This window comes from Littorina saxatilis, linkage group LG2 (assembly GCF_037325665.1).
Source record: "Littorina saxatilis isolate snail1 linkage group LG2, US_GU_Lsax_2.0, whole genome shotgun sequence".
Taxonomy (NCBI): domain Eukaryota; kingdom Metazoa; phylum Mollusca; class Gastropoda; order Littorinimorpha; family Littorinidae; genus Littorina; species Littorina saxatilis.
The window spans coordinates 31,126,043-31,151,405 of record NC_090246.1 but is presented as its reverse complement, the minus strand read 5'-3'; the positions used below and the strand labels follow the sequence as shown (position 1 = coordinate 31,151,405).

The window sequence follows — 25,363 nt, the reverse complement described above, 5'->3', positions numbered from 1 at the left end:
GGACCAGCCACTGTTTATATCCATCTGCACTTTCGTAAATTCCGTTTCGTAACCGTCACTGTGACTTGACGAACTGTCATTTTTTTCACCGCGATACACAGTTCATTGCGAAGATCATCCTCGGTAATTCGTTCCAATTTCGCATACTTTTTGTTGTCAAGAAACAACTCGAAAGAAAGTTTCAAACTCATCATCCTCCATCTTGCTTGTCGAAGCGCTAAAAAAGTACTTTATCGATGCAAAAACAAAAGCAGAAAACTTCGACGAAACCGACTCAAATGCAGCGCAGACGACACGACGAGATAACGGAAGGAAGTGAGCCTCGCTTTGGCTCAAGTGCCGTTAAAAATACCGTTATTCTCGTATGCAAATACGAACGAGAAGCCTGGAGCCTTGTGCTGGCGACGCAAATCGCTACTGGCTGGCAAAGGGGGGGGGGGGGGGGGGGGGGATGGCTGGGCAACGAAAATCGCCGCTGGTGTGTTGAAGGTTAATTTTTTTTCTTTCTTATTTTTGTTAAATTCCATGACTTTCCATGACTTGAATTGAAATTCCATGACTTTCCAGGCCTGGAAAATTAAAAATCAAATTCCATGACTTTCCAGGTTTTCCATGACCTGTACGAACCCTGTCTGAAGCACATGAGTTACAGAACCAAGTAAAATACTGGCCATGCCAAGCAACCACTTCTTTCCAACTCTCCCCTCACCTGTCTCCAATGTGCACAAGAGTGGAGCAGTAGCACCTGAACAGTTTGAATCGTTCTCTAACTGCCTCCGTGACCGCCATTCCAAGTGGGGGTTGTTGACAGACGTAGATGGCGCTGCAATCCGTCAAAGACGCAACCGCTAAGACGTTCTGGCCCCCGGGCAGCGGGTGAAGGGAGAGGACAGTGATGGAGAATTCAGCCTGAAGTTTCAGCTGGTTTGTCAGGGCTAACGTGTCGATGCTGCAAAGAAAGAAGGGAACATGAATTGATCGTGTTCTTCCTGTTGTAGGCGATTTTTGTCATTGTTGAAAAGCGCTGTTGCATACTTAAATTTGATGATAAGTTGATTAGTACAGTGAATGCTTGCATACATGTGTTTTCTTGTCTGAACAGTCTTGTGTTTAAGATTTTCACTGACAATCTTAGCAATAAGGCACACCTCTCTCAGGATTGTGATTGTCTTTCTTTTTTTAAATAAAAAGTATCATTATTTCTTTTTATCATTTTGTTTCACCATCCCTCTCTCCCTTTTCTTCTCCTAAAATTACAAGATCTTTAAATGCCACCCGAAGCAAATACAGCAATGAACAAAAGCTGCTAATTAATAACTGGAGAGAAAAAAAATATTTGCTAATTTACTGCGAGACTGTTACACAGAGGAACTCGCCCTTTAAGAACCTCGTGTTTTTTTTAATAAAAGTCAGCATACTTACTCATAGATGTGAATGTCACCCTCAGTATCAGCACACCACACGGCTGTGTCCACCACACACATGGCCACCACTGATACTTGGCCCAGTGGAAGTGTCTGAAATGAAGAGTCAAACAATATTCATACACCACACACATGGCCACCACTGATACTGGGCCCAGTGGAAGTGTCTGAAATGAAGAGTCAAACAATATTCATACACCACACACATGGCCACCACTGATACTGGGCCCAGTGGAAGTGTCTGAAATGAAGAGTCAAACAATATTCATACACCACACACACACAATTCTGATACAGTCAAACCTTATCAAGATTATGACAACCAGCCAAGGAACCGACCAAAAGTGGTCGTTAAAAGGTGAACTTTCTTTCTTTATTTGGTGTTTAACGTCGTTTTCAACCATTCAAGGTTATATCGCGACGGGGAAAGGGGGGAGATGGGATAGGGGAAAGGGGGGAGATGGGATAGAGCCACTTGTTAATTGTTTCTTGTTCACAAAAGCACCAATCAAAAAATTGCTCCAGGGGCTTGCAACGTAGTACAATATATGACCTTACTGGGAGAATGCAAGTTTCCAGTACAAAGGACGTAACATTTCTTACATACTGCTTGACTAATATCTTTACAAACATTGACTATATTCTATACAAGAAACACTTAACAAGGGTAAAAGGAGAAACAGAACCGTTAGTCGCCTCTTACGACATGCTGGGTAGCATCGGGTAAATTCTTTCTCGTCCCAACCAATATGGGACTCCCCCTAACCCGCGGGGGGTTAAAAGGTGAACTATATGGATCAAACTTTATTGGGGATGGTTGTTATGGGCAGCATGGTCATTCCTGAAATAGGGGCGCCAAGGCAGGTTCAACTATATTGAAGATATTCAGGGAAAAAACATACATCCGCTTATCTGTATTGCTATTGTTGTTGTTGTTAATGACGATGTATGCATCATGTCATTCATGACCAAAATTTAACATTCGAATATTCACATTTTCTTCAGCTTTCCTACCTTGTAATCAATGACGGTCTGCCCCTTGCGAGCAAAAGAGAACACTTCCAGGGCAGAGGTCATCCCGGTGCAAGTGCTGAACCAGACTTGAGACGGCCTCACATGACTGTACACCTCCGAAGACACGGAGCTGCTGAGCACAGGCTCTGTAGCTGAAAGGAGAAATATTTTGTCTTTTTCAGTTTACAGTGGAACCCCCTTTTAAGACCCCCCATTTTAAGACTTGCCCCTTTTAAGACCTGGCTTTTTCAGATTTTCTGTTCATAACCTTTGTAAACGTACCTCCGTTTTAAAGGTCCTTGTCTACATTTTTATACCGAAATCGCCATTTGACCATTAATATGCAGAGTCTATTATCTACAAACATCAACAATACACCCCATTTCGATTAGGAAAGACGAAGCCAGTGTAGCCGTTTGAAAATTCATTGTAGTATTCCAGCGTAGTACTCATAGTAGGATACATCCTTATTTGGAAAATGCCAAGCGCAAAACTCCTCTCAAATACTGTGCATTTCGTGCGTTTAAAAAAAGCGTGGACAGCGCTCCAGTGTCAAACTGTTGCTGCACTTGTTTGGGCGTGGCTATAAGCATAGTGACATGAATTTGATTAGTCAGTATTTTTAGGCAAAGCACATGTTCTCAGCAAACAGAAAACAAAATATTGGAAGCGTGAGTCACGCTACCCAAAAATAAAATCTTTGTTTACATTTTTTTTTTTCTATAACTTTTTTCCCCATGGTTCATTCATCATCTGACATAACTTTTTAGCGAAATCTAACCATAAGATTATTGAAAAAAAGCAAACATGTAGACGACCACCTTTAAGACCTGATTTTCTCATATTTTTGGAGGTCTTAAAAGGGGTTCCACTGTAAAACCCAAAGATTTGTTCTAGACTTATCATGGACCTTCCACTATAGCCTTTATGCAGCCTTACCTTTCCTTAACTATTCTGTTGTGAGAATGCTCAAAAAGACAATAAAACATGTACATAATATCAAAAGGTGCTTTCCTTTTCCTAAAATCATTTTTTTCTGAAAATTCAAGCATGCTTTTCATCTAATGTAATTCTTGTTGAATACAAATATAGTCTGTCTGCTGTACTTGTCTACTAAATCCTTTGTGCAAACACACACACACACACACACACACACACACACACACACACACACACACATGCGCAACCAAGCCCATTGTCTTAAATGTAGTTATTTTCTCTGTGATATATTGTATGCTATGATTTTTTTTTGTTTTTGCAATGATGTTTAGCCATAGTCCGTTATACGCATAGGTGTGCGAAAATATGTAAGCGCAGTGCTTTAAAGATGCCCATGTGGGAATGTGTAAGTGGGCGTAGTCGAATGTCCATGTGGGAATGTGTAAGTGGAGCATATAAGAATGCCCATGTGTGAATGTGTAAGTGGAGCGTATAAGAATGTGTAAGTGGAGCGTAGTCGAATGTCCATGTGTGAATGGGTAAGTTGAGCATATAAGAATGTCCACGTGTGCGATGTGTAAGTGAGACATGGATGTGTTCATGACTGAATGCGTAAGCACAATGCAAGGAATGGCCAGAAAGGTATGTGGGAGGTGTGTTTATAACCTGCCCTGTTATATAGTACTATATGTCTTATGTAAAAACAATGTCCTGTTTGTATTATTGTTATGTACCACGCCTGAATTTCTCTATGAGATAATAAAGTATTCTTATTCTTCTTATTCTTATTCTTATCCATTGTTTTCACTGGTCTCTTGCATCTAACCCTTTAGCTCCACAACCAACAAATCTAACTCCTACACTCACCAACAACCACCTCAGCAGCCGGCACAGACACACCACACAAGATGCCAACGTCCGGGCCAAGAGACAGGATGTCTCGCAGGTGACAGAACTGTGGTGACATCACCATGGAAACAACACTGGCGGCAGACGGCCGATTGTCAGGCTCCTGACTCCAACACACAGTAAGCATGTCCAGCAGATGTGTGGGGCATCGCTCTACCTCCTGTCAGACACATGATGGAGAAAATGAGCGGCCCAGCAATCGTACCCCTGGAGCAAATTTTTGATTAGTGCTTTTGTGAACAAGAAACAATTGACAAGTGGCTCTATCCCATCTCCCCCCTTTCCCCGTCGCGATATAACCTTCGTGGTTGAAAACGACGTTAAACACCAAATAGAGAAAAAAGAAATCGTACCAGCCACGTAATTCCAAACTGGACTTTCCTAACATATACTGCGGCACCATTCTTTAGGGACCTTTAAAATCTGAGAAAATAAAGTCTCAAACAGGAGGGACTTTTAAAATGGTGGTAAACGTATAGACATCATGAACACAAACATCTTAAACATCCAGGGTTTTAAAAGGGGGAGAAATTTTACAATGGCGGGGAGAGAGAGAGAGAGAGAGAGAGAGAGAGAGAGAGAGAGAGAGAGAGAGAGAGAGAGAGAGAGAGAGAGAGAGAGAGAGAGGGAGAGAGAGAGAGAGAGAGAGAGAGAGGGGGGGGGAGAGAGAGAGAGAGCTAGTGAGAGAGAGAGGGAGAGAGAGAGGGAGAGAGAGAGGGAGAGAGAGAGAGGGGGGGGGGAGAGAGAGGGGGAGAGAGAGAGAGAGTGTGTGAGAGAGGGAGAGAGAGGGGGAGAGAGAGAGAGAGTGTGTGAGAGAGGGAGAGAGAGAGAGAGAGAGAGAAAGAGAAAGAGAGGGAGGGAGGGAGAGAGAGAGAGAGAGAGAGAGAGAGTGAGAGAGAGAGAGAGAGAGAGTGTGTGAGAGAGTGTGTGTGTGAGTGTGTGAGTGTGTGAGTGTGTGTGTGCGTGTGTGCGTGCGTGTGTCTGACACAATATCTTCACCCTTGACAACAACAACAAGCATCTTACTTGCTTGGTGAAAGTGGGTCTTCCTCCTTGGCACACAAGAGTGCTGGGGTTTCCGATCTCTAGGAAAGGGAAGCGGCAGGTGATCAGCTCGAACATGAACATCCCCAGGGAGAAAATATCCACCTGGCCAGAAAAGAAACAGAATACTTAAGGCACATTCCCTCTTGGATAAGCAACCATGTGCACCAACTCAAATCTGTTTACTAATACATTATGTCCAAATCTGAAACTGAAAATTCCATGAGCCCTAAACATCAACATGCATTGTTAAACATTTTCAAACATAGACTTGTATGCTTCAGAGTCAAAGTGGAAATCACTTTGTGTATGCGTTCTCAAATTTATTTTAACCAGAAATCAGGGATAATCCTCAAAATTACCGCCCCAGTAGAGCAATCATCGGTATCCTACACGATCATTACAATTACCTTTTCTGTGTAGGTCCCTTTGCCAGCATGCTGCAGTATTTCGGGAGCGATAAAGGCAGGGGTACCCCCAAAACCTTTGGTTCCAGAAGGCAGAACGGCACGACTGATTCCGTAGTCTGCAATCTTGACATACACCAACGCATTAGGGTTGACATCAGCGGAAAGCGGCAAATCCCAGACCAAGACATTCTCCGACTTGAGGTCGCGGTAGATGATGTTATTACAGTGGAGATAGGCTAAGGCCTTGGCAACCTGTGAAACCACAATGAAAATATTGATTATTGACAGTGTTACAAAATTCAGTGTTTTTTATTACTCAAAATGTACTAAATTCTAGAAATGTACTAAACCATCACTTTTCAAAGCTGTGAAATAGCAGTAACTACAGTCACTTGAGCAAAGAAATCAGGTATAATGGTTCTATGACCAGACAGTAATCATGTGTTGTAAACATATTCTCTAATCTATAAATGTTCTGCACAAAAGACAAGACTGTAAGCACACGGACTCGGACACAGACACAAACCATTCACACTACACTACACTAAACTACTCAGACCTGTTTACCCCCCAAAATGGAAATCAGGAATGCAACTGGTGCTTTTGAGTAATTGGGGGCATCTTTGAGTAATCTTTTTTATCAATCATAAACCAGCTCGAAAAACGATATGTTTGAACGTGTGCTACCATGCAATTCACAGGCATGGGAATTGAAAATTGTAAAAAAGGCGGAAAATTTATAACTGAAGACGCGAAGTGTCAAGTCGACGGCGCGAAGCGCCTAGCCTTACTAGGGGGGTCCGGGGGCATGCCCCCCCGGAAAAAAAATTTCTCCAAAGAACCCAGATGGTGCAATCTGGTGTCATCTGAGCTCCAAGTTTGCCATTAAATTCTGTTTTTAGAATCAGAGTTTTTAGTACAAAAATGTACCAATTTTTGCTTTTTTGAAGAAAAAAATATATACATGTATTATATGGTTTAAATTTAAAGAAAATTGATCTGTTGAGACAAACAGGACAATGTAACTTGTAACACAATCTGTGCAATCTGGTTTACTTTCAAACATAAAAGTTCAATAACTGAAGCGGGCGGTAGCAATGCGTGAACAAAGTACGGAAAGTTTTCGCGGGCTTTTGCGCAAAGGCCAAAGTAACCGGTGCTTTTTTTTGTGTGCCTCCCCCCTTTATTTTTTCGGCGGACACTTTTGCATTTTCGGCGGAACAAAAAAAAAAATCGGCGGAAATCCGCCGTTCGGCGGACAATTCCCATGCCTGAATTCAAGTACAAAATTAAATATCACCATGTCTAACAGTATTGTAGTACACACACAGAAGCTCGCAAACACACACAGGACACCTGATATGCAAGTTAAAAAAAACCAAGTTTACTTTATCTAAAAAAACACACATAAAGTATTTACAGTCAAGATGCATGTCAACAAAACATCTTAAATTCAGTCACATCAGACATCCTGCATTAAAAACAATCATAATAAATAATATCCTCCCCAATACAATGACATTGTCAAAGTAATTATTATTTTCAAAAAAGCACAGGCTCAACTGTAGTGTACTAACTTAGTACCTACTTTATCAATAACAAACTATAAAAACGTACATGTACTTCCATCACATTCAGAGAAATCACAACCAGAAAGAAACATCACAGAATGGAGACATACTGTAAATAAAACCACAAAGGAACTGAAAGATTGTACTTAATTACCATCAAAGATTAGATAACATTAACCAAAACACAGACTGGAGATCCATAAAATAATGATCATTTTCTCCTGACTCCATTGCACTGAATCATTGCACTGCAGCACTGCAAGTAAAATCACAAAGGAACTGAAAGACTGTACTTAATTACTATCACAGATTAGATAACATTAACCAAATGAAAACAAACAGAACACAGACTGGAGATACATAAATTATCATTATCTCCTGCCTGACTCCATAGCACTGCACCACTGCAAGTAAAATCACAAAGGAACTGAAAGACCTATTAATTAACCTATTATAATGTGTGGGAAAACTGTCTGTATCAACCAGTTTTAATGAAAACCAAAAACCAATTCACATACACTGTCTCTTACACACCGTGACGTAATGTGAATGAGTCCAAATTTAACATCCCACATACACTGCCTCACAATCTATATTCACCGTCTCTAGCACTGTCTTATGAGTTCACACTCTAGTCTGCATTTGGTCTGCATAACGTCTGATTAGTTCACACTGTAGTCCAAACACACCCTCTTTTGCACATGAAGGCTTCACACCCTATCAGACTCTCCATCAGACTCAGAAGTGAGATCTTTTTATTGTTGAAGGGACATGTAGTATGCCGATTTCAGGGATTCCAGGGTTTGACTGGAGTGTTCCCTTTCCTTGTCCAGGAAATGACCTGGCCTTGACTTGCACACAAGGAGTGCCTCGGTAGTTTCTGGCAGCATGGATGCCCTCTGGGCGGTACAGTTTTTTCTCACTGACGAGAACACTCGTTCACATCCTGCGCTAGAGTGTGGAATTGTCAGGATTCCACGCATCACAAAAGACAGTTTCAGGTACCGTGGGTACTTGACCCCAATGTTTTTCCATACCTGGTCGGTGCGCTCGTCATTGTCAACAGCATCTTCGATAGCTGCGGTTTGATACGCCACAAACTCCTCCTTGATAGAGTCTTTTGTGGCATCCTTGGGGATGAGTGCTGGAAATGTGTCCAGGAAATGGTCAAGTGCTGAAGCTAGGACCACCATCCTCTCCCCTGGATTGGCAACAGTTGCATGTACCAACACCTGATCAGCTAGGGGCAGCTTGTCCAGGAGGTAGCGGCAGACTGTCTGGAAGTAGCAGCGCACAGCCCCAAAAAACTCAGAGATTCTCTTCTCCCTGAGGCTGAACTTAGTTGGCTGTGCAAGCATCTCTCTTGCCTTGGTTCCGATGAGAAGTTCTGTGTCATCTTTCTGCTTGCTTCTCTGCTCGAACTGCACCTGCACATACACAAAAGCACTGGAGTAAGAACACTGCCACTCTGACTCCTGAAAACCTTAAACAGGAGACTAGTTGTAGTGGTAAGTACTCACTGGACTCAGAAACTGTACAAATTGTCTTTGATAACACTTACCTTTTGAAGGCTTACTTTAGAAACCTTGCAAGGGGGTCAAATGTCAGCGTTACACTGTATGACACTTCCATAACTTTTAATTACAGCAAATATGTTGAGGTACATACCTTCCCAATGTCAACGCCAAACACAGCTCCTGGCTCCATGAAGCGACTGAAGAGGTCTTCCACTAGACGAACCAAGTTGGCCCTCAGACTGTGTACCATGGGTTTCTCTGCTTGCAGTTGCACCAGCACCTGATCATACACTTTCAGTGTGTGTGATAGAAAATGGCAGAACAGCTTGTTGGTAGGAGAACGCAGAAACAGATGGATGCCTTCTGCTTTACTGGTGGCGTGGCTCCCAATCCCTTTGGTTTTTGCCTTCTCATCTCTGAAGAAATGGATCAGCGGCTCCCAGTTCTTCAGAAGTCTTTCCAGACACCTGGCAAACACAATAATGTTAAAAATATAAAATAAAATAAAAACTGTTTCAAAAACAAACCAAGTTGAAGCACCAGATAAAAAATAACAGAGTCGCAGTACTCCCCCTGACTCCTGAAAATCAAGCCTTATGTTAGCAGTTAGGCATACCAATATAACATAATATGAATCAAAATGTATTACGTTTCAATAACGGACTTACCTGCCAATGCTCAGCCAACGTGTACATCCATGCTTCAGCATCTTGCGCTGCTCCACGTCATACAGTTCCTGCAGGCCCTTCAGCTCAGTCTGCCGGTTCACACTCTTGTTGAAATAATAGAAGATGTCCACCAGGATATCTTCCACAGGAGGGAGCAAGGCAGCTCCTTTCTTTGCAGCAATGTGCACCAAGTGCAAGCAACACCCAGCCATGTGTACATTTGGTTGCTTCGTGCGCACAAAGGCAATAACACCTTTGTGACAACCAGTCATGACATTGGCATTATCGCATCCAAAGGAAATACAGTTCTCCCATGGTATCTGCTGTGCTTTGAATTCAGAATCCACCAGCTTGAAGATGTTCTCCCCTGCAAGCAGCAACATAAACCACAAAAAAACAATGAGCAAATGAAACATAAACAAGCTCAAGAGAGAACAAATTCAATGCTGGAAAGAATATCAGTGATTATAATTTATATAAATTTCGAAGCATAGCATTATATTATCTAAACCGATTCATTACGTTTTGCACAGTAAAACTGCATGTCTGATGTTTCACTTTTCTACTAAAATAGTTTTAAAAAAATTATACACATTTTTGCAAATCAAAGTAAATCATATGTCCTATACGATTTGGAAAAAGAAAAAAAAACTTGTGTGAAAAAAAGAATACTGGTTGAGTTCACTGACCAGTAGCTGAACCAGGGCACACGGGAAGTGCCAGAAGCTCTGAGTTGACTAGACCTCCATTCCCAAGGGTGCGGACAACCAAGGGAAACTGCTTCTTGTCTGCATCATTGCCACCATCTGTGGCTATGCTGAAGGGCTGGTGCTTCATCCTGGTGGCAAGATCTGACATGTGCAGAGCTGCCATTTCCTTCACCATAGCAGTTGTTTTGTTGCGACAACACTTGATACCTACAGTACACACACAAACAAAATAAATCAAAGTTGAATGAAAAGATATATATATACTGGAAATCAAATGTTGGATAAAATCAAAAGTCCTTGAATTTGAATCAAACTGACAATGTGTTTTGGTTTTCACTCTGTTCCCAACACTGCACACCATTCAACTGATAACAGTAACACAACTGAATCAAGACACTCATCCTTAAGGCTCATACACGTACTCAGTCAGTCTCACTGTCATACAGTCAAGTGTCATAGAATTTCAATTATAATTTATACTGCTGTTTCATGAATTTTCCAGTTAACTCACACCACCAGGCCATTCATTACCATATGACACCATATTTATTATTAATACAGAGGGGTACATACAGACAATTTTAACAATGAATCATATCTTAAATATTAAACATTCAATGATTCATTAATTATTCATTACTGATTACTCATCAGAAACACTAAGTTAAAAAAAATAAAAAATAAATTCAAAAACAACAAAGCCGCGAGGCTTATGGATCATAACCCAGTCCCTACTACTACTATTACTAACATAGACTTAACCGTAACGGTAACTCACCTGCCGCAATCTTGGAATCAGGGAACATGTATCTGACCATGCGAGTTAGCGTATCAGCGGATGAAAAAGGCAGGTTGTGGTCGATGAGAAAATCACACAAGTAGGCTTCTGCTCTTGTTATTTTCCTTTCTTCGCTCTTCTCAGCGTCCTTTTCTTTGATGTAGCTGCTCACTGATGGTACTTTCTCTTTCAACGATGCATTTTGCTTGTGTCGAGTACTCTCGATGTGCCGCTTACAGTCGTGTGCGCCACCACTCGAACACGAGAAGTCCGACCCACACACAGTGCAAAAAACATGCGAGTCACTCTTTTTGCTTTTCACTAGACACGGCCACCTGGCTTGATAGTTTGGTATGTATCTCTGAACAACTTTGGCCTTTTTGGTTGGTGTTTTGTCCACAGCGCGATCGGCCTTACGCTTCGGCGGACCCATGTCGACCAAAAACCGCGCGTTGACCGACAAACACCTTGGTGAGCACATGCGCAGACAAGCCTGTTCCGGTCTGCCTTGAGGTAAAAGGGAAATCACAGTCCTGGTGAATACCATACTTTGACTTTGAATTTTCGCGCACGGAAAAAGGTTCTCGCGACTGGAATTTCCGGAATTTTCGAAAGCTTTCCGTAATACCGGAATTAGGACCCCAAATGCGTAATGATTCCGGACAATCCGGGAGGGTAAACAGGTCTGAACTACTCTTCACTTACACTATACTTCACCAAACTACTCTAAACTACATGTACACCACACCACACTACACTACACTACCCACACCACACACACACACACAGACACACACACACACACACACACACACACATACCTGCAGAATCACCTGCCTGACGACAAAGAGAGGCAGGTGTGTGTTGGCGGCATTCAGTTTTTTCAACACATCACTAAGAGCTCCATGCGGCGCAAGTTCTAGCACCAGCGACAGCGGCTGAAGAGCCAGACCCAGGAACGGCACGATGTGGTGGTGAGACAAACGCTCGAGGATTGACACCTCCTGACGAGCCGTCAGGTACGCACTGCATGCAGTTTCTAGCCTCATCTGGAAGCCCTGTGAGATATAAATCATGTTTATTTTACAAATAATATGCTTATTCACTTCAGTCACACATTCAGATCGAGTATCCGCATCTATTTGTGTTAGTGGTTCCGAATACTGTGTACACAAATGACAAAGACAGCGGAATAAAGAATTTGATGCTTCAAAAGATACAGACTGTGACGTATTTGTAATGCCACTGGTTCCTTTGAATTAAATTATTTTGTTAAGGCTCTCAGCAGTGAATCGCAGGCCACTGATATGTTTCTTCTTCAGCGTTCCAGAATTTTCTGGTTACGTGTGAGCTCGTTTGCCCATTTGGGTTCCCCACACTATACTCTGAGAGCATAGTCAGCTTCACTCCGCTTTCGTTGAGTAGGCATGCTGGGTATTTTCGTGTTTCCATAACCCACCGAACTCTGACATGGATTACAGGATCTTTTCCGTGCACACTTGGTCTTGTGCTTGCGTGTACACACGAAGGGTGTTAAGTCACTTGGCAGGTCTGCACATAAATTGACCTGGGAGATTGGAAAAATCTCCACTCTTAACCCACCAGGCGGCAGCGACCGGGATTCGAATTCACGACCTCCCGATTAGGAGGCCGACGTCTTACCACCACGCCACTGCGCCCCGATATGAATACAACAAGGCAGTGCCAAATTTGAGGTCAAAGGTAAAGCATGAAGAAAGAAGATATATATAATTGAAGTATTTGCGACTTGTTACCTGTTGGGACGTAGTCTTGCGTCCTCTGTCGGCCTCAAACAGGATTTTCAATGCCACTGGTTCTGGAGGTCCGTCCTGCATAAAGAGATACATCACCTTGTGAGTTAAATCAATTTGTCCACTACAACTTCAGGAGTTAAATGCATCCATTGTTTACTTAAGAGGTGAATGTACCTGCCTTTCCCTGTGAACTGAATGAACTTATGTTTTCTTGCAACTTGAATTTACATAGAGTTCCTTCCTTGTAGAGTTGAACCTCCCTTTTAAAACCTAAACAAATCTAATAAAAAGAATCAGGTCTTAAAAAGGAGGGCTAACAAAATCTGAAAAGAATCGGGTCTTAAAAAGGAGGGAGTCTTGAAATGGAGGTTAATTTACAGACTCCATGAAGAGAAATTCTTGGGAAACAAGGTCTTCATTAATGTTGGAAGCCTCAGTGGTGCAGCATAATATTTCCTTCTCTTGTGTTTTTTTTTGTAAGTTCAGGATGGGGGGGGGGAGGGGTGAATGTTGTGTAGGGAGAGAAAAAGATGTCCGTGAAGAAGCTGATCTGAGTGAAAAAGGTAGAGACAAACTCACCCGTCTCCGAAGCACTCCTTGATACACCTTGCCAAAGTTGCCCTCCCCGAGACACTGGCCGACTTCAAGCTCGTCTATGTTGGAGATCCGAGCCTCATACTCCAAGTCATTGAATACCTACACAGCATAACACACAGGTGGCGTTACAAAGTACTCATTATGGGGGGGAAGGGGGGGGGGGGGGGGGAAGGGTTCCCCTGTAGTCAAATACAGGATCCTATGATATTAAAAAAAAATAAAAATACACTGAAATTATGTCTTTAAATCTCTGCACACGCTTTTTACACAACCCTCCTGAACAACACCCTTGTCCCAACCCCGTTTAACCCCCAATCCCTCCAATACAACAAATAAACACACAGCATTAACCACATCCTATGAAATGTTATCAATGGCCTATGCTCCGCTGGGGGCAAAGGGCCTAAGTAAGTAAGTACTTACCATGTCGGGTGTGCCTTAGTCAGTGTACACCAACCATATCCGGTACGCCTAACTAAGTACTAATCACATCCTGTGCACCTAAGTAAGTAAGTAAGTAAGTACTTACCACATCGGGTGCGATGAAGTAAGGGTGACTGACACCAGACGCGTCCAGCAAGTGTTGTGGCGAGATACTGCCGTGAACTGGACACACAGTGTCCACCCCTTGCATCACGTCCAGCATACAACGCTCCACCAGGTAGGAGTAGATGACTGGTTCACCGCCTTCCCCGTTGTAGATGAAGGCCTGACCCTCTGATAAGGACCTGTGGAGAAAAAAAATGTTTGTAAATTTCACCTGAGGAAAAGAGTTTTCATTTCTTATGAAGAAAAACAAAACAAAACCTCCATATCATGTTCAGAATTAAGCACACAAAATTTCCTCTGATCAATCCTTCCCTCAATCAAATCACAGTGATTCTTTAATTAAACAATCAAATCAAATCAATCATTTAATCAAATTGATCAATCGCAAACACAAGAAGAAAACATTACCATTCTGCGAGCTGCATACACCACACCACCAATACCAAGATCTAGATGTGGCACTTTTCAGGACGTGTACGGGAACGTGTACGGGTAGCGTCATCAAATCTAGTTTTTACGTCACGCGTTTGCCAAGATCTGCAGTCTTGGTTGGAGCAAAACAACGTATGATTTGGAACATTGGAGAAAAAAGTGAGTCACGGGTGACGCAATATCTACACGTACATGTACAGGTCTTTGTTACACGTTCGATCATCTAGAACACTGTATTAACCCCTGTCAGCCACCCTCTAGTCCCATCCCCTTTTACTCCGCTTTCCACTTCTGACCACATTATCAGATTCTGTTTGCATAATGAGGCATCCAAAAGTACCACACTAACATTTTCAAAACAGATCTGAAATCAGGATCCACTTTTTTCTTTTAATTTGTATCTACCGTACTTTCCGGGTCATAAGGCGCGACTTTTTTCCTCGAGTTCGACCCCTGCGTCTTGTATAACGAAGCGCCTAATCCGTGTATGAAATACGAAAAAAATCAAAGAGACCGCTTGAGTACCAGTCAAACAACTTGTGATAATGCATGTTTCAGCTACTAGGTACTGCCCTGCCTTTGATCTGGCCGCACACACAGATTTCCACTCTGTTAAACTCGGTCACTGACCGGTCACTGACCCCGGTGCAGGAAGTGTTTCCTCTCTCAGATATGACAGGGGAACCACCTCTCATGGCAAAAACTGGGTCATTGACCCCTGGGAAGAAGGTCGTGTCTATAAACAAGGCCACCCAGCTATCACAATGCCTTTGATCTGGCCGCACACACAGAGCACACATATTTTCACTCAGTTAAAGTCGGTCACTGACCGGTCACTGACCCCGGTGCAGGAAGTGTTTCCTCTCTCAGATATGATAGGGGAACCACCTCTCATGGCAAAAACTGGGTCATTTTGGTGTGCCCTATCGGCCCCCTGCGTCCAATGGGTGACTGGATTACAATTTGTTTTAAAAAGAAGGGGGTGCGTCTTGTATAACGAAGCGCCTTGTCACCCGGAAAGTACGGTACCTGTGCTGCCCACTGTTTGTCAAACTGTTGGCCTGATCCCCCTCCCCTGCAGACACTGCAGCATCCCCTGAAGCCTGCAAGGTGCTGTTTCTGCGAGACTGCATCTCTGGAGACACGATCAGTGGTGTGTAGACATCTGGTGCGTCCGGGTTCACAAAGTACCACGGTTCTTCATCCTGTTTTTTTGCCTTCTGTCGGCTCACCTAAGATCACATGAAATAAAAGAGACAGAGTTTAAGAGAAAGCATAGAAGAGTGTGAGAATTTCACTCAATTGGAAAACTTACTTTACATGCTAAACCGGTCAGATTCCCATCTCCCACTAGCCCAAATGGAAAATGTACATAAACCTCAATTATGCCAAGGGAAATGTTGCTACTACAGCAGCTCTGTCAAATTTCATGAATAAAAGCATAATTATTTCCATATTTTTAGAATCCACAATCTTTTTCAATTTTTCCGTAAAATTTCAATGGACAATAAAGTGTTGTTATTGATATCTTTCCCCAAAATATTCTGACAATGTAAAACCTTTCCTTTATTCAAGACTTTCTCAGGCACACGGGAATAACAAACAAGGGGAGAGAAAAACAAGTCGCGTAAGGCGAAATTACTACATTTAGTCAAGCTGTGGAACTCACAGAATGAAACTGAACGCACTGCATTTTTTCACAATGACCGTAGTCCGCCGCTTGTGCAAAACGGAGTGAAACTGACGAGCCTGTTTAGCGCGGTAGTGGTTTCGCTGTGCTGCATAGCACGCTTTTCTGTGCGTCCCTTCGTTTTAATTTTCTGAGCGTGTTTTTAATCCAAACATATCATATCTATATGTTTTTGGAATCAGGAACCAACAAGGAATAAGATGAAATTGTTTTTAAATCGATTTCGGAAATTTAATTTTGATCATAATTTTTAGATTTTTATTTTTCAGAGATTGTTTTTAATCCAAATATAACATATTTATATGTTTTTGGAATCAGGAAATGATGTAGAATAAGATGAACGTAAATTTGGATCATTTTATATGAAAAAAAAATGTATTACAATTTTCAGATTTTTAATGACCTAATTCCTAAGTCATTAATTAATTTTTAGGCCACCACGCTGAAATGCAATACCGAAGTCCGGCCTTCATCGAAGATTGCTTTACAAAAATGTCAATCATGAAAAATGAGGGTGTGACAGTGCCGCCTCAACTTTTACAAAAAGCCGGATATGACGTCATCAAAGACATTTAATTTATCGAAAAAAAGAAAAAAACGTCTGGGGATATCATACCCAGGAACTCTCATGTAAAATTTCATCAAGATCGGTCCAGTAGTTTACTCTGAATCGCTCTACACACACACACACACACACACACACACACACACACACACACACACACACAGACAGACAGACAGACAGACAGACAGACAGACAGACAGACAGACAGACAGACAGACACACACACACAGACACACAGACAGACACACACACACACACACACATACACCACGACCCTCGTCTTGATTCCCCCTCTATGTTAAAACATTTAGTCAAAACTTGACTAAATGTAAAAACGGAGAAAAAACCCACAATCAAATTTTATGTAGCAAGCTTTCAACAAACAAACATTCATTACACAGTTCAACCCCTCGCCCGACTCACTCACCTCTTTAGCCAGACACTGCGGGCAGGGAACAACGCGGGTGACCAGGTACCTCCCCTCACAGTTCTGATGGAACCGGATCTCCCCAAGCTCGGGGTACCAGTCCTGCAGCAGGTTGTCGATGTGCTCCACTATCTTCACCAGCAGTTTGGCCGTCGCCTGCTCCTCTCTCACCACCGTCGTGGTGTTGGCGAAGTTGAGCGTCTGCATTGTCGGGCCGTTGCGGGAGGAGACGTGGAAGCGGAGGAGGTCAGTGGGGAAGGCAATCTCCAGGATACGGGAGTTTGCGGTGTCCAGGTAGCACCACTCACGCTCCACACTGCACTTGAAGCGACACAGGCTGTAGTCACACAGCTGCTGGGGGTCGACGCCTGCTGGCCGTGCGCCCTGGTTGAGCGTCACTTCTCTCACCCGCAGCATCTAGGGAGAAAGGATGTTTAGAATGTTACGACTCTTTATCTACAAAGAACTCAACCTTGTGTTGGCCTTCTGAGAACAGCTTAAAAATACAGAATATTAGCATTCATAACACTTCTACAATTCTGGACTCTATTGGCTTAAACTGTCAAGCAAACAAACTATAACGCGAGAAAAAATAACAAAAACTATAAAAAAACGAAAGGGAGTAAGTAAAAAACCTTTTACAGCTGAAAATCATATTTGCATTCAACCTTACACAGCCCACGTTAACATCCCCAAATCAAACCATTATACGTTCACAGTTAATGTATCACAATAAAAAGAGTCCAGTGTAATCTCAACAAACAAATCTTTCAATCACATCACTGTCAACTACACCACCTTTTACACAATCATAATAATAATGTTATGTTATTGTTTTTTTCCCCAATAATTGTACAGCGCTTTGAGCAGGGTTTAAGTTTTAACCCTGGATACACGCGCTTAATAAATATTATTCATTATTATTATTATTATATCCCCATACCTGAAATCCCATGTAGTACAGCTCCAGGCCAGACTGCCAGCAGTGCCACTCGGGGAAACGGTCCACCATTGTACGTATCTCAGGGCTCTTGTTCTGCAGCTCCTCTGGCAGACAGAACAGACCGCACACCACGTCGTACAGCGAGGTATCCGCCAGCACACGCACCATCAACCGCGACCAGAACCCGCTGGGGAAGTAGGTCATGAAGTAAAGGCGGCAGAACGAGAAGATGGGGTTGCTGTACGGTTTGACAGCAAGCAGCATCAGATTTGAGGACGTTATCTGCTGGGGTGCGACTTGCGGCTTTGGCGTTTCCCGAGCCACCTGCGAGCCGGCGTAGAAGACAGACTCGCCGATGTGGAGTTCCTCAGGCTTACTGCCGCTGTGGGGTCTGTAGGACTGTTGTCTGTTTTTCAGAGATTCATATCTCTTCGGTGCTTGTGAGCTGGCCTGGTTGGAAGCTTCAGGGGTGACTGATGGTCTTCTCAAGGGAATCTAAAATATTAGAGGGAAACAATTAATGAAGGAATAAATAAACAGCCGTCAATAAATAAATGCAAATTCAGAGAAAAACTTGTAAATTCTCAAAGCAAGAAGGAGTAAAAGGATACAAAAGTGATGCGTAGTGGTTGCAAATTTAAACACCTGTTCAAAATTAACAGCTTGATGACAATCACTGACAAAACTGGTCGCAGGAGTAATTCTTTCGAAGCAAGTGTAATCCCACCATTGAAACGTTGAAAGAGCTGGAGCAGCACAAAAAATGGCTTGTGCATGTACACTAGCTATACAACCCACAAACCTCAACCAGAAAATATACCCACAAAAATCAAAATGACAACTCACTTTCGTGTCAGTGTGCTTGTGCTGTCCAAGTTCATGCTTGACAGGCAGGAGAGACGGCAGAATGAGATGTTCATCGTCAAACTGCAGGGCCACCTCAAACTTGGACAGAAGAGAGGTGATGTACTGACGAACGTCTTCCGGTTGGAATGTTGTGCTCTTGAACAGGAACTCCAAGTTGCTGATGCGCATCACACCTGTAATGAATATTTTCAAGATCTCGGTCTCCATCTTATAAACAACAGCAGCTGTAATTACACACTGGTTAAAGTCTGCAAGAATAAGAGAGTCCCCCCATGAAGCCAGTAGGCCAGTTCACCAATTACCTCCCCTTGACCATACAAAAATTATCAGTCTCTGTTGTGAAGTTCTTTCCCTAACAAATGTCAAAATCTGAGGCCTTTTAACACACACACACACACACATACAGCCTAAAATTAAGAATACTGAATGTTTCATGTTTTCTTACAAAAGCACCTCTATAGTCACTTTTCAATCTAGTATAGCTGTGTCTGTAATGCGTGTCCACTCAAATGAGAGGACACCTGCCAACAAAGGACAACTTCTCTTGTCACTTTGTCTGGTATGTTGATTAAAATGCACCTAGCATAAAACAACACCTGCAAAGTAGGGACAGGTTTTTGCTGATTCCACAGGTGTCCTTTCATTGAAAGTACCACTGTATTCTATGTGTACATGCATATGCGCCATAAGTGAAGTGTTCTCTGTTACAGTAGAACCCCCTTTTAAGACACCCCCCCCCCCCCCCCCCCCCAAATTTAAGACTCCCTCCCTTTTAAGACCCTATTCTCTCAGATTTTCTGTCCATAACTTCTTTAATTTTACCCCTATTTTAAGATTCCCTCCATTTTACGACCTAATTTTCTCCCATTTTTGGAGGTAAAAACTCATTTCCTACCGCAAACGAGCTGAGCTCGTTTTCAGAAAGGTGTCACGGAGCCCCTGGTGCTTTTAGTCATACCTCAGGCAGCTATCCGTTAGAAGAACTACCAAGTTTCATTGACTTGCATCCAAAGAGTCAAGAACTGCGATTTTTTTACGAATTAATTTCGTACTCGGACCCGGCTGGTCTCGAACCTATTTTTGGATCTAAATTAAGATCAGGTAGATCACCACATCATGCACAAAAAGACACGTCACTATCAAACTATATCAGACGTCATCATGAGTTTGTGTAAAACAAAATTGAGGCCGGAATCACTCAGTTGAATCGAACTCCGACCAAACACCACGTAATAACTAGGTTAATTTATGCACTCGCGTGAACAAGAAACTGTCGAGCTTCACAGATGTCGTCGTTGGGTAGTTTTGGGTTTGTGTTACTACCATAGGAGGATTTTTGAACTGTAAATGCACTCAGCTGCAACAAAAACGCAAAACGAAGGCTGTGAGCTGCACTGTGCCTTTAAAGGGGAATTACATTGTAACTGCAAAAAAGTTTGCCAAGACTGACCTCTCTGAGCAAAGTTGTTGATCTCCCTGACAGTGATGACTTTGGCCAGCTGGTCGCACAGCCACTGGGGGTCCATGAAGTACAGGTCTTTCAGCGCCAGGTCGTCCCAGTGGAACATCACACCTGCCAAACAGACAAACATTTTCGCTCATACAAAATTTAGAGACATGTAACACAAACACACACACACACACACACACACATACACACACACACACACACACACACACACACACACACACACACACACACACACACATGCACACACTCGTGCACTCATATGTACGTCTAGCACATAAAGAAAGGCAAAGCCTATTACGAACACACAACAACAACAGAATATTAAACTACAAAGTTTGGACTGTGTCTTGCACACAGTTTAATTACATTAATACAGCATATCCATCAAACATGAAATGTGTAAAGCTTCAGTCACACAAGCGATTCAATCGTTGAGATTCAATCGCGCGATTCAATCTTGAGCCGATCGCACATCACATCGTAGGCCATTGACCCGTCAAACGATGAACGATAGACGAACGATTGACTAACGATTGGCGAACGATAACTCCACGCGAGCGGGGCGGAAGTGACGTGCGATAGCAGACGCTAATGTTCGAACATTGCTCTACCTTTCTGAAAAATACCTTTCAGCATTTCGCCTTTGCGAGAAATAAAGTTTCCTGTCCGCTGTACACGCCTAAAACGTCTCCTTTGTATCTGAGTAAGAAACTGTTCTTCCAAAAAGTTTTGAATCGACGAAGAGACGCTGTCCGCCATTATTTTACGTCACGGCGTGAAGGCCGCAACAACGCGTTCTGATGGGCTCTGCCCCTGCGATTGACTGACGACTGGGTCGCAGGAATAGAACAAGTTCTAAAGCTCAAAGCTACGAGGGAATCGCATGAGACTGAGTCGCAGACTTGTTGTAGCTATTTTGCACGACTCAGTCGCCTGTGTGACACGGTAAATCTCACGATTGAATCGTTTGTGTGACTGCCCTCTAAGTCAACAGAATCAATGGTAATTAGTAAAAACCATGCTCAAGGAAGTAAAACCAAGTCCACAGTATATGATATCAACTAAATCTATATCAAGGCTAAAGTCTTTCAGGACGTTAAAAACTAAAACCATTTTCACAAAACAAAAACTCAATGTAACTACTCAATATCTATCATGTTTTGAAATACCCAATAATGAACACATCAACATACCATTTTCATGGAGAAACCTTGTGGCTTGTTCCAGCTCCTCCACATCTCTGAAGGTAGTGAACCCTTTCTCCATCATTTTGTCAGACACGCACAACCTACACACATAATACCACACGTAATGGTCACAGAGTGCAAACATGACCTTTCTCCTTTCACACGAATTTCATCAAAATGACTTGCAAATTTGTAAGAAAAGACAGACATACAGACCCATGTAAAAAGAAGACAGATTGAATGGATTGGTTATTCCACCAATCCTTACTCTTTACTTTCACTGGTTTCAAGCCTGGAAAAGTAGGGGCGACCACCCCCAACCAGGCGCGTCCACAGGTGGCGGATTGTGGGGTGGCCTTCAGATATGGAGGTTAGCTGCGAGATAAGCCAGGCTTGCCAGGACGAATAAGCAGTTGCAGACCACATGGCGGTGCTTCCAGCAGGATGGGGCAGGGTAACAGGTGGCACTATTACACTCAAGAAATAGCCTAGGTGTCCAATGACGAGAGCACCATGCAATCAAGAGCCGCATTATAAGCTCTAGCCCTGGGGAAGGTCACCTCAGATAAACAAACCAGTCAGCTATGGCCAAATAGCCGGGTAGACTGAACTTGACAGCCATGTTTGTTTTTGTCTGTCTGTCTGTTGTGTTTTTTTGTATGTTGCTGTTGGGGTTGTTGGTGGAATTGTTTCTTTTTTGGGGTTTTTTTTTTTTTTTTTTTTTTTGGGGGGGGGGGGGGGGCATTGAGGTAATGCTGTGAGGGGTGATACACGTTCTACACAAAAAATAGAGAGAGAGAGAGAGAGAGAGAGAGAGAGAGAGAGAGAGAGAGAGAGAGAGAGAGAGAGAGAAAGAGAGAGAGAGAGAGAGAGAGAGAAAGAGAGAGAAAGAGAGAGAGAGAGAGAGAGAGAGAGAGAGAGAGAGAGAGAGAGAGAGAGAGAGAGAGAGAGAGAGAGAGAGAGAGAGAGAGAGAGAGAGAGAAAATGAAAGAGAAGGAAGGCAAGACAGTCCACAGTGACTGACATGTATTTGGATCTGTTGAGGACGGGATCCTTGAAGTCGCTGATGCGTTCCTTGGCCAGTTCCTTGACCACTGTCTGTAGCAGCAGGTACTTCTTGGGAATCTTCTGACCCAGCAACTTGACCGCCTTGGACTCTGCAATGCAAAACAGTCATGACTAAAACAAACTATCTGAATGCTGTACATCTGTGTTATGATTTTGATGTCAAAGTCAGAAAGTTGGATACAGCTTTCTTCAATTTCTGTCTGGGGACCCACAAGACATGCACATGTATTTGTTGCAATTTTGCACCTGCACAGAGGCAAAAGAAGCAGCTGAAACTAAAACTCAACGACAGTTCAAAACCTGCATACATACCCACACACACATACACACACGTGTGCACACACACACATAGGCACACACACACACACACACACACACACACACACACACACACACACACACACACACACTCACTAGATATTCTGCATGTTTGAACAAAAAATTACCAACAAAACAAAAGTCACAGACAAAAGATATCTACACAATTGGAGGTTTTTTTTAAACTTTACACTACATGTACTTGCAGCTACCAAAGAAAATGCAACACACACAAAATGTATTTAAATCACTTACTGTAAAACATAGAAAACAAATCCTTAATAAAAGCAACATACTTGCATGTCTCAGCTCAAAGATGTTGTTCTTGATGATGTCAACAAGTTTGCGAATGTTGTCACCAGTCTTGCAACTGATGTTGATGGCATCAATGATGTTTGGCAGGCCACACTTGTCAGGCTCGCTGTTGCTAAGGAACATTTTCTGCACCATTCCTGTCATAGCTTCTTCGAAATCGGGGGGAAAGTTGCGCTTCGTGGCCTTGTCTCGCAGAACGTCCAAATGGGTACCCACAATGATGACTGAAGCCCCTGGTGCTCGAGCCTGCAGTACATTGTATTGTGTAATATTGTTTTAGATAAGCATCACAAAATGAATAAACAAGCCAGAAGAATATTTTATCTACACTAACCAGAATATACTGATCAAAGAAAAGTATGAATATTTTGATAACAATATTTGACAGCTGGTAAGCACAGCCATTCAAACGAGTGCACCACTAATGCAACAGGTGAAACAAAAGAATTAATGCTCATATACATGGGGTTTTCTTCTTCTCATTGGTAAGTAAGAAAATACCCTCCACAGGTCATGGATGACTTGAAATAAAAAATATTGACTCTAAAGCCTTTTCGTTCCGTTGGATGCACATAGCACAAGTGGAAAGAAACACCTCTATATGCACATTCATAACCTTTAACATCTGTTTAGTTACCTGTATGTTGATGAGCCACTGCTGCAGACCCTCCACACCTCGTTCCCCATCAATGATGTTCCACATGACCAAGTACAGCGACCGCGGAGACAGAAAATACTGGTGGGTAGCGTAGTACTCACGCTGAAAAATAAGTTCCACAGAGATTCAAGTCAAAGATTTTTTTCAATAAACCCCTTTGGGGGTACATGCAAATAAACAAATATAAACTGAAAGAAATGAAAAGTAAAAACCCAACAAAGACACTATTGGGTAGAAAATGGTGTGGTTGTCAACAAATTTGTCTTCATGCCGTTACAAAAGAAACAAGAAATAACAAGGGGCATTCATCAGGAGAATATGTGACCCTCCACCACGGAATGAGTCGCATGTCACCTCGCGCGGCTCTGCGCTAGGCTTAATATAAGTCTGGGGTGTGTCTGGTAACAGTGTGAGGGTTACCTTAGTCACAGGTTTATAACTCAAAGTTTTCGCTCTTTTCTAAAACGGTTTTCACCACCGGATAGAGCATAAAAAACTCTTTAGGAAATTGTAAAAATATGAAAATCATGCAAAGGTGACATGCGACTCATTCCGTGGTGGAGGGTCACATTTAAGGAAAAGCTCATAAGCGCAGCTCATAAGCTTTTATCTAAGATTAAACGGCAGCACAAAATACACTCTCTGTTCTGGAACACTGAATCAAATCTCATCAAGCTCTATCTTACTCACCTGTCCTCCAAAATCCCAGGTGCGAAAATTGACACTCCCTTTGTTGCCGCAGTCAAATATGACCTCATTGATGTCAATGCCGACAGTGGACAGTGTCTGGCCGCGAGTTTTCACCTCTTCGTTGGACACTCTGTCACGCCAGTGCTGCAAACAAGGAAAGTGTCATCAGAAGGGAGACACCTCTACTGTTTGTTGATACTTTCTTCAATGTTTTACAAATCTTTTACTAAAAATGTTTAGATGTTTCAAAGGCAAATTTTCAATTTTACTGTAATCATTCTAATGGACAATAAATTAATTGTCTGTTATTGTTACTGTTGACAGCTTTCTGACTGTGATCAGGTAAGCATTTCATTTGTAATCTTCCTCCGAAGAAGGAGTACGGCTGCCTTTATAATAATGTTGGGGGTGATTGAAACGGTCGATCACAGATTGATTCCCATTTGGATGACAGAGTCACTTATTTTGTATCATGTAGCCCGGCAAGTATTAAGAACAATTTATAATCTGTTCAGCAATCTGCTGGTGAGGGCCATGAAAGACCTCCTCAATTTTCTCTTAGATTTTCCGGCAAGAAAGCAAACAAAAACAACAACAAAAGTATCAGGACAGAGCGACTCACTGTGGGTTTGGTAGGTGCCCGTCCTTCTTTCCGCAGTTTTTGGAGAAGAGAAGTTTTGCCTATCTGGTGGCAGCCAACCAGCATCAGGTTCATGGACATGTAGAACGTCGACCTGTAACAAGAGACAAAGTAACTTTTGTTATATTAAAGTAATCTTGCAGATTATACTGGTATATGGATACATTCAACAATATTACAGTCTTTG

At 42.6% G+C, this 25,363-nt stretch overlaps 2 protein-coding genes and 1 long non-coding RNA gene across 4 annotated transcripts in view; 1 reads left to right on the top strand and 2 right to left on the bottom strand.

Moving 5' to 3' along the window:
- Positions 1 to 25,363, top strand: part of LOC138958758 (uncharacterized) — a 381,866-nt gene that overhangs the window by 199,460 nt on the left and 157,043 nt on the right. The window lies entirely within an intron of this gene.
- LOC138958743 (leucine-rich repeat serine/threonine-protein kinase 1-like) overlaps positions 1 to 25,363 on the bottom strand; it is a 57,986-nt gene that overhangs the window by 11,441 nt on the left and 21,182 nt on the right. For both annotated transcript variants that reach the window (XM_070330018.1, XM_070330019.1), the window contains exons 15-35: positions 25,159 to 25,270; positions 24,537 to 24,680; positions 23,826 to 23,948; positions 23,170 to 23,434; positions 22,512 to 22,644; positions 21,494 to 21,588; positions 20,280 to 20,402; positions 18,809 to 19,002; positions 17,963 to 18,457; positions 17,020 to 17,436; positions 15,367 to 15,569; positions 13,886 to 14,084; positions 13,339 to 13,455; positions 12,760 to 12,834; positions 11,806 to 12,042; positions 5,741 to 5,992; positions 5,313 to 5,435; positions 4,245 to 4,446; positions 2,439 to 2,590; positions 1,423 to 1,517; positions 710 to 949 (exon numbers count right to left, since the gene is read on the bottom strand). In XM_070330018.1, the coding sequence (XP_070186119.1) occupies positions 710 to 949; positions 1,423 to 1,517; positions 2,439 to 2,590; positions 4,245 to 4,446; positions 5,313 to 5,435; positions 5,741 to 5,992; positions 11,806 to 12,042; positions 12,760 to 12,834; positions 13,339 to 13,455; positions 13,886 to 14,084; positions 15,367 to 15,569; positions 17,020 to 17,436; positions 17,963 to 18,457; positions 18,809 to 19,002; positions 20,280 to 20,402; positions 21,494 to 21,588; positions 22,512 to 22,644; positions 23,170 to 23,434; positions 23,826 to 23,948; positions 24,537 to 24,680; positions 25,159 to 25,270 (3,996 nt within the window). The remainder of the gene's footprint in view (positions 1 to 709; positions 950 to 1,422; positions 1,518 to 2,438; positions 2,591 to 4,244; positions 4,447 to 5,312; positions 5,436 to 5,740; positions 5,993 to 11,805; positions 12,043 to 12,759; positions 12,835 to 13,338; positions 13,456 to 13,885; positions 14,085 to 15,366; positions 15,570 to 17,019; positions 17,437 to 17,962; positions 18,458 to 18,808; positions 19,003 to 20,279; positions 20,403 to 21,493; positions 21,589 to 22,511; positions 22,645 to 23,169; positions 23,435 to 23,825; positions 23,949 to 24,536; positions 24,681 to 25,158; positions 25,271 to 25,363) is intronic.
- On the bottom strand, positions 8,879 to 10,076 carry LOC138958739 (zinc finger BED domain-containing protein 5-like). Its single transcript, XM_070330014.1, has 2 exons — positions 9,497 to 10,076; positions 8,879 to 9,295 (listed from the first exon to the last, which is right to left on the bottom strand). The coding sequence occupies exons 1-2, from the start codon at positions 9,910 to 9,912 to the stop codon at positions 8,953 to 8,955; spliced, it is 759 nt and encodes a 252-aa protein (XP_070186115.1). The 5' UTR covers positions 9,913 to 10,076; the 3' UTR covers positions 8,879 to 8,952.

Bases quoted from the DNA above. Each gene is read 5' to 3' on its own strand.
- LOC138958739 (XM_070330014.1), bottom strand. From the start codon at position 9,912: ATGTTTCATTTGCTCATTGTTTTTTTGTGGTTTATGTTGCTGCTTGCA. The intron at 9,296-9,496 runs GTAAGTCCGTTA...TGTGTTTGCCAG, and splicing joins CGTTGGCTGAGCATTGGCAG to GTGTCTGGAAAGACTTCTGA.